At 35.9% G+C, this 17,305-nt stretch overlaps 1 protein-coding gene across 7 annotated transcripts in view; it reads right to left on the bottom strand.

The window, feature by feature from the left end:
• Positions 1-853: 853 nt before the first annotated feature.
• The window catches only part of TXNDC16 (thioredoxin domain containing 16), an 83,711-nt gene continuing 67,259 nt past the window's right edge, over positions 854-17,305 (bottom strand). For 3 of the 7 annotated variants that reach the window (XM_019645556.1, XM_019645543.1, XM_019645565.1), the window contains 4 exons: positions 13,039-13,199; positions 10,113-10,303; positions 5,421-5,633; positions 1,640-2,723 (listed from right to left, as the gene is read on the bottom strand). In XM_019645556.1, coding sequence (XP_019501101.1) covers positions 2,650-2,723; positions 5,421-5,633; positions 10,113-10,303; positions 13,039-13,199 — 639 coding nt within the window. In that variant the 3' untranslated portion in view covers positions 1,640-2,649. Of the gene's footprint in view, positions 1,561-1,639; positions 2,724-2,747; positions 2,948-4,300; positions 5,634-10,112; positions 10,304-13,038; positions 13,200-17,305 lie in introns of those variants that run through there. The other 4 variants (XM_019645582.1, XM_019645590.1, XR_002124378.1 and 1 more) reach the window with 3 other exon arrangements.

Below are 17,305 nucleotides of genomic sequence, written 5' to 3'. Positions count from 1 at the left end.
ATTTCTCCTTGAGAGTCTATCAGCTTTTAAAGATCTTTTTTTAGAAACATGCACACTTAGACTTGTAACATCCTCTTGAGGACTTGACCTCTTTATGTAATATCCCTCTTTATCCCTGCTAATAGTCCTTGTTCTGAAGTCTATTTTGTCTGATGTTAATGTGACTATCATTCTAGCTAGCTTTTGGTTGGTGTTTGCATATTATCTTTCTTCTCATTCTTTTATTTTTAAAGATTTGGGATTCTTTTGTAGAGTATATAACTCTTACTTTTAAAATCTAATCTACAATCTCTGCATTTAATTGGGGTGTGTAGACCATTTACATTAATATATGTAGTGCTATGGGTAGATTTAAGTCTACCATTTTGTTAGTGCTTCCTATTTGTGCCATTTTTATCATTCTCTTACCTCCTTTTCAATTATTTTTTTATTCCATTTCAGCTCCACAATTGACTAGTTATCTTTTTTTTTAGTGATTGCTAAAGGCTTACATACATCTTTAACTTATCACAATTTACCTCTAGTGTTATACCACTTCACAAAGTGAGACCCTTACTACAGTACACTTCAAAGTCCTCCCTCCCATTCTTTTGTACTGTGATTGCTATTGACATTTGTTATTGTCATAGATTTTATCTTTAAATTTGCAGGAATCTCACAGTATATTGTTCCAGTTTTTGCTTTAGACAAGGGGTTGGCAAACTGTGGCCAGCAGGCCAAATCCAGCCCATGGCCTGTTTTTTTTCATGATCCCTAAGGTAAGAATGGCTTTTACATATATATATATATATATGTAAAAAAAAATATATATATATCTATATATTTTTCCCCCTATTTCATAAAACTTTTACTCCAAGGAATGGCTTTTATATTTCTTAAAGGGTTTTATAAAAGAACAGTGAGAAAGCAAGCAAGAGAGATGAATGGGAATGTTTCTTTGCTCTGGCCATTTTCAAGATATTCTGTTTATCTTTGGTTTTAGTAATTTCGCTATGATATACTGGGTTTGTTTGTTTTTTATCTTATTTGGGCTTCTCTGCACATCTTATTTCTGTGATTTATTGTCTTTCATTAATTTTTAAAATTCTTCAGCCATTATCTCTTCAAGTAATCCTGTTTTCTCTTCTGTAATTCCAATACCATATATGTTAAACAGGTATTATCCCAGAGCTTTTGAATTGTCCTGCTTTATTATTGTTTTCTCTTTGTATTTCACTTTGCATAATTTCCATTGACTTATCAAGTTCAGATTCCTTTCTGCTGTGCCAATTCTATTGATAAGCCCACCAAAGGCATTCTTCATTGCTGATGGCATTTTTTTTTCTAACTTTTCCATCACAGCCAAAATTCCACAACTATTCATGTATATTGCCCACCTTTTCCACTAAATCCTTTAACAGATTAATCATAGTTATTTTAAAGTTTCTGTCTTACAGTTCAAATATCTGGGTCATCTCTGAGTTTCGCTCTGTCATCTGTTTCATCTCTTGACAATGGATTATTTTCTGTTACTTGTTGGTTTTTTTTTAGTCTTAGAATTTTAGACTGAATGCCACACATCTGGAGAATAATAAAGACAGATATATAAAATTTACAACTGGCCATTAGTGTGGGGGACTGAGTAAATCTAGTCAGTCAAAACGGATTTAGATTTTATTTTTACCTTTGGTGCACCACAGTCTGCATGTTCCTCCAGGGATTGGCTGCTATTACCTCATACTTAGAGTTGGATCTGGGTGCCAGAGGGTTTGTTTCCTGGCTCCGCTCTCAGCTTACAGCAAGTCCTGCTATACCTGTGTCATTCTACAATATTGGGCTTCCCAAAGTGGTGAGCTTTTGTTGCTTGTAATTTGATACTAAGCTGCTGATGGGTGGAGGTAGTTCTTGGTTCTTCTGTTGCATTCTTGGCCTGTGCAGTCAACCCTGGGAGGGTAGGGGGCGTGGCGCCTTCTCAGAATTTCTACCTCCACCCCCATGGCAGCTAAACATGGCTATTTCTCATAGTTGTTGAACAGGAGAGATGATCCTGCATTTCTCCCAGTAATAGCAGATTTTGCTTGGGATTGGTGCAGGATCCTGGGCCCAAGAGGTTTTCTGCCACTCCCTAGGGGCAGAGAGTTTTACATTTGCCCCTCCCCCAGAGGCAGATCTTTGCCTGGGCCCTGGAGGCAGGAAGGTTTGCTCTCTCTCCGACTGCCAAAGGTGAAACAGTTCATGTATCCCATCTCTCCTTGAAAAGGCTTGTCACTCTGGAATTCAGTTTCTTTGGTTGCCTTCTTTGATGAGTATAAGAAAAGTTAAGATTTTTTTCCCTTGTTATTAGGATGGCAGTAACATTCTCTTGCAGCTTTCTACCCATTAAGCTTAATTTAAGCACAGCTCTCAAGGTATACCTATTTGATTACTTACTGTTACCAAATATACACATTTAGTTTTTAAATGAAGCACAAGCTTGAATAATGAAATCAGGAATTTTGGAAAAACAACTCATGGAATATTTCATCACAAGGGCTGGGAGCAATGGACCAAGATGTTTAGGTGCGGCAAGAGAGGGTGAAAGAATCTGATTCATGAGGGATGATATTACGCAAAATGTACATGTGCACTAGCCAGGAAGTCTTTTGAGAATCAGGGGGACATGTAGGAAAACTACAACCACTTAGGGGGTAGACAGAAGGCTTCTGAAGGTCTCAAAAATGGACAGGAGGATGTGACAGAAAGACCTGAAAAGGATACAAAAGACAGATAGAAGAACAGTTAAGTGGTGCTGTGAGGACCACCTCTCCATAGTCACACCTTTTCCTCCCTCCAAATTCACGCTCACTTTTCCGGGTAAATGGAATCTAGATTTCTTTTGTGGGGTTTACCTCTTCTACACGGTGAAAGTCTGGTTAGGGCTGCCAATTAAAGTGCTCACTCTTCCCCCAACCAACTTTTCCAGGACTCCCTGAATCGTGAAAGATAGCACAACATTTGGAACAGATTCATCATTAAGCTGTTAGTTCCTGCTACACAGATCCCAGAACATCCTTGGTTCCTATCTTTTCAAAGCATGGCTGAATTTTTCTTCCAGCTGTGTGAGTCACCCAATACAGTTGGCCCTCCATATCCACGGGTTTTACATCCACAGATTCAACCAACTATGGATAAAAAAATAATAAAAAATCCAAAAAGCAAAACTAAAACTTGCCTCATGCCGAGTACTATGCTAAATCCACATGAATGAAGTGATACATAGGCCTATGTGCAAATATAGGTTATGTGCAAATACTATGCCATTTTATATATGGGACTTGAGCATCCTCAGGCTTTGGTATCTGCAGGGAGGGGGATACCAAGGGACAAGTGTATTCTCATTTTGTTTAAGTTAACCAGGGATGAACTACGTTGCTTACTACCAACACAACTGATTCAGGGTAAGTGGTTTAATAGAGGGCATGACCAAGGCAAAAGAAAGTTTTTGAAGTACCTGAAATCTAGATACTTTTAAAATTGTTAAAAGAACATGTATTAATAACTGCATGGTACAATGACTAATCAATTTCATGTTTCTGTGTGCTTGTAGTTAATCAGCAATTTCTAATGGTTAGGCTGACAATGTTTTATTACTACAAACATATTTTGAGTTCACTCTCATCTTCGATGTTAGAAATAAAAACAAATGAGAATGAACTCAAATAATACACATTACATGCCACAGGAAAAAAATCAAGGAGGGGGTGCTGAGAGTAGCAAATGACTTATGTCACCAATTTATTGAAATCTAGCTGTTTATGATTTTTAAAATTCCAGTTATGAAATGTCATTTGTACTAGGCAAACCATATGGAGAGAAAATTTCAAGAACAAGATATACCAAGTAGATATAAGGAGAAATATAGTGGAATACTAAGTCGGATATTCTCAACAAATGTCTCAAAAAACACACACAGCAAAAATGAGACAGACAATTGCTACAAACAGGTCAGCCTGACAAGTAAGTGCTATTGGAATGAAAATTTAAGTTTTTGGCTAATTCCACCATTTTGTTATAATAAATGAGGCCCAATGGCCTAGGGAGACCAAATGATTTGTCCAAAGCTTATAAGGGTAGATTTCACACATGGTTCAGACGAGGGAGCCTCTCATTTCGTGAGGAGAATGGCAGAATGTTTAATTCCTGTTCAATCTAAATTTAGCAATATAACTTGTATAAATAAGAGGTTTTAAGTTTCTCATATACATATATTTATATGTATATAAGAATTATATATATAAGAGAGTCATCATATAGTCTATTATATATATATATATACCTCTAAATAATAGAATATATAATATACATAATGCAATATATATTATATTGTGATAATATAGTGATCTATATAATATATATCTGAGTCCTTTTAGGGTTATTGCATTACTTTTTAAAATTATTATAAAAAGAATTTATAAGAAAACATAAGATTGTGTCCAGATAATAATCAGAATAAGACCACCTAATATTTATCTTTAACATCCAAGATTTTTTCAATCATGGTAACTGAGTAGAACCAGAAAATTCAGGGAGCCCACTCTGCCACAGGTTAGTTTAACACAGGGTTACTTAACCTTGGCACGATGGACTTTTGGGCAGCATAATGCTCTGTTGTGGGAGGCTGTCCAATATATTGTAGGATGTTTAAGCAGCATCCCTGGTTCTCTCGCCACTAGATGCCAGCAGCATCCCTAATCAAAAACGTCTCTCGACATTGCCAAAAGTCCCCTAGGAGGCAACAATGCTCCCTGGTTAAGAAACACTGGTTTTAACATCATCACTATAATAAAACAAATACAACTGTCAGGTTCATGATTCCATTGTGGAGTCAACTGTGATTAAACTAGAATTATATTTATATTTTAGTTTAAAATATATCAGGCTAGAACTGAGTTAGATTAATTATGCCAGCTTTTGTCTAGAGCTGAGCTGCCCAATACAATAGTCATTACTGGCCACAGGCTGCTACTGAGCACTTGAATGCAGCTGCTCCCAAACGAGATGTGTGATAAGTGCTCACTCTGCCCTGGATTTTGAAGATTTGATATGAAAAAAAAAGAATGTAAACTATCTCATTTTTCTGTTAACTGAACTATTTTTGGGTATACTTACTCAATGAAATATATTATTAAAATTCATTTCGCCTGCTCGTTTTTACCTTTAATGTGGCTACTAGATAATTCTAAATGACACATATGGCTTACATTATATTTCTACTGAACAGCACTGGTCTAGAAACTTGAAATGATTTAGTATTATTTCTAGTGAAATAAATTCTTAAGTCTATCAAATAAGCCAAAAAGACTTTGGAAAGCGTCCCACAGTCCTATGAAATCGGCTCACTTTTGAGCATCATAACTCTTTATTGTCATGCCTAAATGATTTTTCTGCTTTAAATACATTACTTCTATTCCAGTGCTTTATTCTCAATGTTTCAGTCGGTTCTTTTCTGATTGCTGGTTTATCTTCATGCTGTTCTTGATCATTCTCCTGAACACCAGTGTCTTCCATACACTCAGGGCCTTTCCTACTGGAATGTTGAAATGCTGCAGCATCCATCATACGCAGAAAATTGTAAGCAGGAAGAGGAGGTTTCCATTCCTGAGCAGGTAAAATTGCTAGAAAAAAGGTACAATCACAGGTTAAAGATGAACAGATTAAAAAAACATCATCTACATTATACTAGAAAATGTCTTATTTTGAAATATATATTTGTAGAAGTGAAGATTTTATCAGTTTTACTTATCTAAGCAAAACTAGATTGTTTTTTACTACACTGTCTAAGAAACTTGATACATTTCTCATTACTAACCATTTTCATTTTTTATATTATTTGCAAGCTATTCTAAATAACGGTTAGTATTAACAGGAAGAAAACAAAATGTCTATAATCTCCCTGCCAGTTAACCCTTGTTGAGGTTTTAGAAAATAGCAATATGTTTATGAGATGACCACACAGGTACAGGTTAAAAAGTATCCTCCTTCCTTGCCTCCCTACCTCTGTCTTTATCCCAAAGAATTGGAACTGTTTCTTATGAATCATTCCAAAAGGTTTTGGCACATACATATTTATTTCTTATTTATTTAGATAGGTATTTCCTTACATTTTAAAGAGTTTTTTTGTTTTTAAAGCTTTTGATTAACATCCTTTGCACACACTTTTATGAAAATAAGTCCATTTTATAAAAATAACTATGATAGGAATAATTAAAAATTGCTATGGAGTCAACTATAAACAGACAGGCATTGAATAATTTCTTAGATGGGTTTCCTGGTAGTGAATCAACATTATTTTAAAACATTGGTCATTAGAAGAGGAAAACTGACTTAGGCTTGAAATCATATATATGATTATATATATGAAATAATATATAACATTTGTGATAAATTTGTGACAAATTAGCTAACTTTTCTCTATTTAGTAGGGAAATTTTACAAAATAATTTGAATTCAGTTGCCCATTTAAAATACCATTTTGAGAAATAAAACTATATAAGAAAATTTGCAAAATAAACATTTTAAAAATAAATTCCAGTGAAAGAATGTTACATGAAAAAAATAAATGTTCATAAAATACAAACTTAAGCATCTCTTACAGATCAAATAAATATCTTTAAAAGCTTAGGATAATTCATATAAATTCTAATTTCCTAGAGTAGATTAAAGCACAAACAAAAATGTGCATAAGTACATATACAGTATATGTATTTACATATCACTGATATATAATTTCTTCAATCAGACTCAATCATACAAAATCCTAGTACCTGGGACATCAGCAGGGTATTAAATTTAGGCTACCACTGTAACTGATGTTTCAAATTACTGTTTCCAGGTTAGCAGATTCAAAAGTGACAAGCAGATAAAATATTTTCTTGAATATAATGAATAGGTAGGAGGTAAGAATAACTATTTGTAGTTTGCAATATGCAGATGTATATTTATTAATTTAAAGTATTTTAAAGAGAAGTTCAACTTAAACTATAGCACATATTTAGCAGTATTTTTTTTTTCTTAGCTGAGTCATCCTGCCACCTGTTGGCAGCTCAGCTTGGGCCGGGAATCGAACTGCTGTCGCTCAGAGCTCACACTCTTGAGCGAGCTCTTAACCAACTGAGCCACTCGGCTGGCCCAGCAGTATTTTTAAAAGTAGACACTGCAGCCTAGTGGACTAAGATGATCACAAAATGCCTATAACTGGACATTACAATTCTGCTAGTTATTTGCTAAGGGAACACTACCAAGGTCTTACTGTTTTCAATTGCAAATAAAACTGTACCCAAATCATATATGGGTAATAAAAACATTATTATCAAATTAGTAATGATAATAATAGCTAACATTTATTGAGCCTTTATTATATACCAGGCATTATCCATTTAATCCTTACAACTCCATGAGGTAAGTACAATTATTATCCCAATTTTATAGATGAGGAAATCAAGGCATGAATAGGTCAGGGAAATTGACCAAAGTTAAGTGTAAATCTCAAATAAAAATAGCCGGTGGTCACAATTTCACAGAAATTAAGATGTGCAGCAAGTGAGGCAGACACCTGTGGCACCATGGGACAGATTCAGGCTATTCCAAGGGTAGCTGCAAGACCCCCACCTCAGATCCATCTCCCCAAGAGCGTGACAGCAGGTCCTGCTAGCACTGAAAATAAGTACTGCTTGGTTTGCTTCTTCCCTGCTGCAGAGGCTGCAGGAATAACTTAAGAACAGGAGGAGTGACACAAAGAAATAATGAAAATCCCTCAAAGAGTGAGGTGGCAAAGGATTTCATGAACAAAATTGCAACGGAAGAGATACCAGTCTTTCAGAAAACTCAGAAGAATAATTCTGATTCTTTCCTCCTGGAAATGGTTTGAGTTGAGGAATCAAAGTCCCCAAGGATGCTCCTTATAGGAAAGAATCTTTACATGAATCACGATAACACTTTAGATTTTACACTTTACAAAGTACCTTTGTATACATGGTTTTGATTTTTTTAACTAAGTATGGATGGAGTCAGAGTGGGAACTTACTAATCTCATTTTACTGTTGCAGAGGAGGAAACAAAGAAAGACTTGCCTAGAGCCACACAGATATTAATCAAGGAGGCCGGGTCATAAGCTCAGGTTTGTGTATTTTTGAATTTTACCACCTTTTTAAAAGCAATTCCATTTGAGAGGTACTCTGGCCCTAGCTACATATAATCCTATTTGACTTACTCAGTCCATAGGGCCTTTGCAGCAACTGCAAAATGACATTTACTTGATTCTATAAAATAGCAATACAAATGGAGTAGTGAACACAGGCTATCTTTAGAGTTCAAGAGCTACAACTGAAAAAAACCCTACTCCATGTGGCTAGAATGAAGAAGTCAGAGACAAGTGATAACCACAGAAAGGCTTTTTTCCAGATTACGACTTAAAATAGGCAGTTTAATTTAACTAAATTATCTCAGAAAATTAAGACTTAAAAATATCGAAAACAACCCAGAATGGCCAAAATAATCGTAGAAATGAAGAACAAAGTTGAAGGAATCAAATTTCCCAATTTAAAACCCACTACAAAGCTGCAGTATTGAGGACAGTGTGGTACAGGCATAAGGCACCTGTGCATTTGACAGATATAAAACAGGCACATACATCAATGATCAGAGCAGCGTTATTCACAACAGCCAGAAAGCAGAGACAACCCAAATGCCCATGAACCAATGAACAGAAAAACAACATGTGGTATAGCCATACAATGGAATATGATTCATTCATAAAAAGGAATGAATTGCTGTTTTCATGCTATAACAAAAATTTCAATGATCCTTTGAAACCTATGCTAAATGATTGCATTTATAATATCCAGATTAGGCAAATCCATAAAGACAAAGTAAATGCATGGTTTTCAAGGGGTGGAAGGAGAGGACAATGGGGCATGAATGCTAATGGGTATGGGGTTTCTTTCTGGGGTGATAAAAATATAGAATTCAATAGTAGTATTGGTTGCACAGCATTGTAAATATACTAACAACCACTGAATTGTATGCTTTAAAAAGGTGAATTTTATGGTATGTGAATTATATTTCAATATAAAAATACCATCTACAGACTACTTAAACATAATTTAGTTAAGCTGCCTAACTTAACAGAAATGAAGCAGACCACCTGGGAAGAACAGGTGTACTACAATGACTGACACTTAAAATAAACTCAAGTATCTGATTAAATATAAACAAATATACATAATGATTAAATTCACACTATGCATGTTGGCTGAAAGACAATATAACACTGAATTGGAGTTTGTATACCAGAACGATATGTGTAAATATAAACATATATATTCGCATATACAGACACACCTCTTATTTTAGGATTCTATCACGGAACAGTGTCAAAATGTTATTATAATATAGTTTATCTGCTATCGAATAACAAAATCCTTGGACAGCACTTTAGGAGACTTTTCATTACATCAAATTTCACACTATTTCCTCAATATACTAATGATCTAGGTAATTATATGTTAACTTATTTAAATCACAGCAACAGGCCTGTTGTTATAATTGTATATAAATTAACACATGCATCTATACTACAAGTATAAATTCACATATGTTTTACCAAAGTAGAAACTATGGCACGTCATGAGCCAACACCATAAATTCTAAGCCAAGATCTATTTTCTTGTGGTTCAGAATTTTGGCTCTGGAATAAAAGAGATCCAGGTTGGAATCCAAGATTCCTCATTTACTGGTTAATTATATGATTTGTAACTAGTTACTTAACTCTCCTACAGGTAATACTTCATATGACTCTTGTGACAAATGAGATAATGCACGTGAATCACTTAGCATTGTACTAGATACATAGTAAGCATTCAATAAATGCTAGCTATTACTAAATTTAATACAATGTACGTATTTTCTGTGAGTAGTAATACCAACCATGTAGGAGGAGACTGTCCCATGGCCAATGCTATCAGCACATTAACATTTCAGACACTTATAAGCATTACACTTCAATTCATTCTAGCATTCATTGGCTGTAATTCAAGTTTGATAATCTATGAAACCAAATACAGAATGGTGTGTATTCAACAAAACAGAAAACTTACTGATAGGACTTTCTAGTCCTGCTTCTAATTTCTCAAGCCACAATAAAAGGTTTTGTTCAGTTACAGCCTGGTCTGAAGGAAATGCAAACACTTGGCCACCTGAATGCAGATTCACCACAACAAGAACAGGAAGGGGAGGTAGAGCATCAAAATATGCCTGCAAGATTCTTCTGCCCACAGGAGTATTCTTTCTGTGAAAGGAAGCGATTGAGCATGTTAATTAATATTTCTTTCTATAACAAAATAATGTAAACAATAGTTTGTAGAACATTAAATACAGTTATTATGCCAGTAAGTGTATTTTATGAAAAGATGTCCTAAAAACCATGAGGTCTATAACTATGTTATTAGTAATCAGTCTTAAAAAGTTTCTTTTAACATGGGGCACTGTGCTTCTTCTCCTAGGAGAAGAAAAGGCAGCCAATGCGAGTTTTAATGAAAAATAGGCTTGACAATTTTAGCTTAAAATGATATGCTCCTTCCAAAGTTTAGCCAAGTATCTGATCACATGTCAGTTCAAAAATTAAATGGTTACAGACTATAAAATAATATATTTATAGTAAATACTTCTCAAATAAAATTGCCTTTCTCAGGAAAAAGGAGAAGGAATTAATTTCAAGTTGAAAATACTGTGTTAAAGCAAAGAAATTATATTCACACAAGGAAACCATAAGTTTAAGATACCTAGTTTTCCTAATACAGCACAGTCCCCATGACAGAAAACACTATTTTACTCTGAGAGACCCTACAAGGATAATTACCTGAGAAATTTCTATGTCAAGCAGATTATACTGTTAGTGAACTCTTCACAGCAAAAATATACACTGCCCCATTCTTCCCCCCACCCCCATTCTTGTAATTTTTCAAATGAGTTAAAAATAAAATGTCTTTCATCTGATGAATTTAAAGAATGGGTAGTATGTATATATATGAACTATGCGACTTAACACAAGCCATACATCTAGAAAACATACCAGGAAATACTGTTGGTGAATGCAGTGAAAAATTTCTGTAATGTTTTAGGGTACATTTCAAAAATACAGACATACAATAAAAGAAACTGAAGAAAATTGTCAAAATATCACAATGTTTATTTTCCTATTTGCCAAAGTTTTCTCAATGGACCTCAATCAGAAATGTTTTTTAAAATCGGAAAAGTGATAACTTAAAATATTTACTGTATGACACCAAAAGCAAGGCAACAAAAGCAAAAATAAACAAGTAGAACCAACAAAATGAAAAGTCAACCTTCAGAACAGGAAAAAATATTTGCAAATCATATCTGATAAAGGGTTAAAATCCAAAATAACTGAAGAACTCATAAAACTCAACAAAAAGCAAACAACCCCATTTAATAACGGGCAGAAGAAATGAATAAACATTTTCCAAAGACATAAAAATGGCCAAAAGGTACATGAAAAGATGCTCAACACATCACTAATAATCAGTGAAACGCAAATCAAAACCACGATGGGCTATCACCTCAAACCTGCTAGAATGGCTATTATCAAAAAGACAAAAGATGGGCTGGCCTAGTGGCTTGTTGGTTAAGAGCTGGCTTGGGAGCACAAGCTCTGAGCAGCAGAGCCGCTGGTTTGGATCCCACATGGGCCAGTGACGCTGTGCCCTCTATAGCTAAGATGGTGACAACGGCTCGACTTGGAGCTGGGCTGCTGTGAGTCACCGTCAACAGCGTAGGCTGCAGCAGGGCTGCAGTGGGCTGCTGTAAACTTTAGTGAGCAATCTGCCTCAGCGGGGAAGAGCGCTATGATCATAGTACCAGCATGGATCAGTAAAAGCGACATCCTCCACAAACTAGACTGAAGAACAAAAGGACAGCAACTTGTCTGTTCCCCTTCCCACATTCCCCAACGCTGTTCCCTCCCCCAATTCCCCAATAAAATCTTTAAAAAAAAAAAGACAAAAGATAACAAGTATTGGCGAGGATGTAGAAAAAAAGAGAACCCTTGTGCACTGCTGATAGGAATGTAAATTGGTGCAGCCACTATGGAAAACAGTATTAAGGTTCCTCAAAAAATTAAAATAGAGTGATCCAGCAATCACACTTCTGGCTATGTGTTCAAGAAAAATTATAACAGGATATCAAAGAGATATCTGGACTCCCATATTCATTGCAGCATTATGAATGAATAAATAAGGTGTGTATGCACGCACATGCGTGTGTGTATCCCATTGTATAATATATATTATACAATGGAGTATTATTCAACCATAAGAAAGAAGGAAATCTGCCATTCGCTACAACATGCATGGACAGGCATTATGCTAAGTGAAATAAATCAGACAGAGAAAGACAAATACTGCATAATATCAACTATATGTGAAATCTGAAAAAAAAAAAAAACTAACTCATACAAATAGTAGAAAAGTGGTTGTCAGGGACTGGGGGTTGGGAAAATAGAAAGAAGTTGGTTAAAAGGCCCAACCTTTCAGCCATAAGATGAACAAGGTCTAAAGATCTAATGTATAACATGGTGACTAGAGTTGATAATACTATATTGTATAATTGAAATTTGCTAAGACAGTAGAACTTCAGTGTTTTTACCTCCCCCGCCCCAAATTGATTTGTGTGGTGTATAAACAGGTGAGGTGATAGAAGTGTTAACTAACTAGATGGAGGGATCCTTTCACAATGTATACTTTAAATATCTTACAATTTTATTGGTCAATTATACCTCAATAAAGCTGAATAAAATACCACACAGAAAAAATACTATTGTAGAACAGAATTTAGTCTAAAACAAGGTCATTTTAGACCATGTGAGGGAATTTAGTTACTAACAACATCCTAATGATACATACATTATAAATTATTAACTCCAAAGGTAGTTAGTTTCATTTCCTAATCAAAATGTAATAATTATAACTGTACCCTTTACATATTAAAAGATAAAAATATACTTACAGATTTAACCAGCAGGGGGTAAGTGAATCCAAGTGTTTCTCTTTTATCAGTGTCAATATTGCTTTTTTATACTGAGGGTTTATGTTGCCATCACTGAATAAAGTAAGCAATGGTTTCTGAAGCCTTAAATAAGTGGGAAGATTTTCTACAGTGATTTCTGGCTGTGAAACAACAACAACAACATGGGGAATGATGATGCATAAAACAGGAACTAATCAAGTCACTCATGCAATTTTAGTTTGTAAATATAAATTTTCATTTAAGTGAGATTGCTATACTAATAACTATAAATCTCAATAGTTTTTTATTTAAGCCCACTTTGTCTTAATAATGAATTAGTTATTTTCAAAATAAAACTACTAATAGAATTTGAAAATAAATTAAGTTAGGGCCAGCCGAGTGGCGTGTTGGTTAATAGCTCGCTTGGAACACCAGCTCTGAGCAGCAGGTCCCAGTTCGGATCCCACATGGGGGCCATCTCTACAGCTAAGATGCTGAACAACAGCTCAACCTGGAGCTGGGCTGCTGTGAGTCACCAGCGATGGCGTAGGCTGCAGCCCCTGCTGCAGTGGGTTGCCATGGGCTACTGTGTGTAGCCAGCAGCCGCTGTGAGCGGCCGTCCAGAAGCCGGTGACTGATCTGCCTCACCTGGGAAGAGCGCAATGATGGTGCCAACTTGGGCCAGTAAAGCAACGTCCTCCACAACTAGACTGAAGAACAAAACAACGGCAACTTGTCTGTTCCCCTTCCCGATTCCCCAGTGCTGTTCCCCTCTCCCAATTCCCCAGTAAAATCTTTAATAAATAATAATAATAATTAATTAAGTTAAAGGAGCTCCCTATTCTACAAGGATGTAACACTTCTAATGATTTCTTATACTAAAATCTGGACCAGATTAGCCATCATACATATGAAACAAAATTCTTGTTACATTTTTCCTCTAAAATAAAATTTTTGAAGAAAATATATATAAGCTGAGCTTTAAAGATATAATCTTTTAACATCTATGATTACTTAAAATAAAAATAAAATCTTTGTTTCAATATTATGGATTCTTAGCATAATTAAAAAAATCAAAAAATGTGCAAAAACAGTCTCTTGCTTCTTTTGGGTTTAAAATTTAAAAATAAGAAATCTAACAACACTTGCATTCTTTATTAAAAGAGAATAGCCACTTTTTATACATTTGTAAAAGACAATGTGTTATTAACAAGAATTGGAAAGAGCATCAATGTTAATATATTTAGGATTAAAACAAGCTATGACTTAAAATAGTAAAGACTTCTACCATTTTTCAGTTTTAGTTCCATATCTATTATTTCATCTTTGGATATAACCATGAGCTAGAGTAAATCCTCTATCAGATAAACAGTCCCCAGCTGACAGAGGAGGAAACCAATGAAGAGAGGCTGACGTGCTAGAGTCCCAAGACTAACGGGAGGAACAGTTGAAACTGGCACCCAGGCACTGTTCATGTGCGTCGCATTTCACTGGATCTCATCTGAAATCCCACTGAACAATTTTATTTTTTTTATGGTGCCAACCACCTCTGAATATAGTACTGGTTCATTATCCTCGAATATCAAAACCTGCCATCTACTTTTCCCCATTTAGTTTTCAAAGCCACTTTACCCTGCCAATTCTCATTTTCTTCACACTCTTTCACAATCAAAATCCTATCTCACACCTTCCCCTTTCATGAGTTAAATCTTAGATTCCTTCTCCAAATTCCCCTATGTTATCTTCTTGTGGTAACTGCCATTTTTAGTCTTCTACATGAGTTATACGCCCTTCCTAAAACTGATGGATCTTATGAAGCCAGTAGATCTCACCACCGCTGCTCAATTCAAATATATACTGAGAATTACAAAGTTCAAGATGTGATGCTGGGTATTGAATCAAAAAGAATCAAGATACTTTCCCTGACCTCAAAGAGTTCATACTTTAGAGGAGGAGACAGGTATACAAACTGCTATGATCCAATAAAAAATTTAATGTATGACAATAAGGAAACCTCGTGGCTCAAAATTAGGCTAAAAAACAAGGTTGGGGAGCTCATTAATGATTTTAAGAAGTGATATTTGATCTGGCTTTGGATAAGGAATAAGATCTTGACAGAATGAGATGAGTGCTGGAGCAGGGATTCCAGATATTGGGAACATCATGAGGCTAAGGCAGAGAGGTGGTAAGGCATATATAATATCTGGGAACAATGAAAGAGAAATATGCCAGACTTAGGCAGGAAGAGGCAAATGTAACTGTCAGGCCAGATGGAAAAAGGACTTCATAGATTTCCTAGTTTCTAGGAATACTGAGATTTTGTATCAAATGAGTGACTTGGTGAGGCCTATGTTAGAAGAATGACTGACAGGAATATGAATTTGTGGAATGACAAACCAGTGATGGGCTCTGCACGTTCCTATGTCTGTCAGGAAAGAATGACAGAGTTCTGTGAGTTTAAAAGGAAAGTTAAGATTAGAAGCTCAGATTTAGGAATCATCAGCTGGTATAATGATGGTAGAAGTTATGGGTATGGATAAAAATTCCCAAAGAACATAGCAAAAGAAAAAAGGGTTGAGGATGTAACTCTAGAGTGAGTATCTGGAGGGGACCTGGAGTATCTGAAGGGGACCAAACTGCAAAAGCCAGAGGAAGAGAGAAATTTAAGAAGGAATGGCATAGTTAACAGTTTGACTGCTCCTGAGAGGCTAAGGAGATACAGAAAAGGTTATCAAATGTGGTAATTGGAAGGTGATCTTTGACTACTTGAGTATGTAAGAGGCTATAATTGTGTACGATCTGGTACTCTTATTCATAATAAAAGCATAAAAAAGGACTCAATGTATCTGAGAAAATTACTAAGCATATTTCCTAACAATTAGTTCAAAGTGTGACAGCCTTGCACATACCATTGCTTATGTAGTTAATTATCGTTGTTTCAGATTTGGGCATTATTTACCTGGACTAATTTCTCATCACGTTCATTAAAATAAAAAGTTTGATGCCACATAAAAACGTTTACCATCTGGTCAACCCACCCATCTTTCCTGTCCGGATGAAAGAGCCTAAGTGCAGGCCACGAGATGAGTTTGTTGCTGGCTGGCTACTGCTGTCATTACATGCTCCACACTTAAACCTCTGACACAGAGCAGCTTTAAGAAATTTAATAAGCACTTGAGGGTTTTACAATTTACAGAAAGGTCAAAAACTAAAAGCAAAATAATTTTTATTATAACTGTTCAGTATTTAGTTGAATACTGTAAACCAAAACCTTGTTAACTGGAACACTGCCACAATGCTTAATTGAAATGTTTGTCTAAACTATAAACAGATTTTGAAAGTTAAGTTTGCCCAAAGTTCCTCAGCCTTAAAGAATATAATCTTAAAGAAAAAAACCCAGATACCAATTCTTAGGCAAAAAGAGTAAAATAATACAAATCTTCTGTCAGGCAAAACAGGAATAAGTATCAAAAGTCTTAAAAATACACCTACCCTTTGAAATAGCAATTCAAATTCTATGAATTTATCACAAGTATATAATCATGGAAACACCCGAAGATTATCAACAAGGATGGTGGTCCCTGAGTAAAACAAAACAAACTGAAGACAACTTAAATATTCATCAACAGAAATCTGATTAAATTTCAGATTAAATTTCAGTGGCTTTTAGTACAACAGGATATTATGCAGATATATTAAAAAACCAGTATGCCTATCGTTGTTTCTTGATGAAAATATCCCTTAAGGGCCGGCCAAGTGGCGCGATGGTTAAGAGCTGGCTTGGGACGCCAGACGGCCCCAGTTCGGATCCCACATATGAGGGCCAGTGACACTGTCCTCCACAGCTAAGATGCTGAACAACAGCTCAACCTGGAGCTGGGCTGCCGGAGAGTCACCAACTACAGCGTAGGCTGCAGCCCCTGCTGCAGTGGGTTGCCATAAGCTACCGTGTGTAGCCAGGAGCCAGCGTGAGCGGCCGTCCAGAAGTCGGTGACTGATCTGCCTCGCCTGGGAAGAGTGCAATGATGGTGCCAACTTGGGCCAGTGAAGCAATGTCCTCCATAAATAGACTGAAGAACAAAAGGACAGCAACTTGTCTGTTCCCCTTCCCAATTCCCCAGTGCTGTTCCCATCCCAATTCCCCAATAAAAAAGTCTTTAAAGGGCCGGCCAAGTGGCGCATTGGTTAAGAGCTGGCTTGGGACGCCAGAGGACCCCGGTTCGGATCCCACATATGAGGGCCAGTGACACTGCCCTCTACAGCTAAG

This window comes from Hipposideros armiger, unplaced genomic scaffold (genome assembly GCF_001890085.2).
Source record: "Hipposideros armiger isolate ML-2016 unplaced genomic scaffold, ASM189008v1 scaffold_5, whole genome shotgun sequence".
Taxonomy (NCBI): Eukaryota; Metazoa; Chordata; class Mammalia; order Chiroptera; family Hipposideridae; genus Hipposideros; species Hipposideros armiger.
The sequence above is the reverse complement of the archived record's forward strand: the minus strand, read 5'-3'. Positions and strand labels throughout refer to the sequence as shown.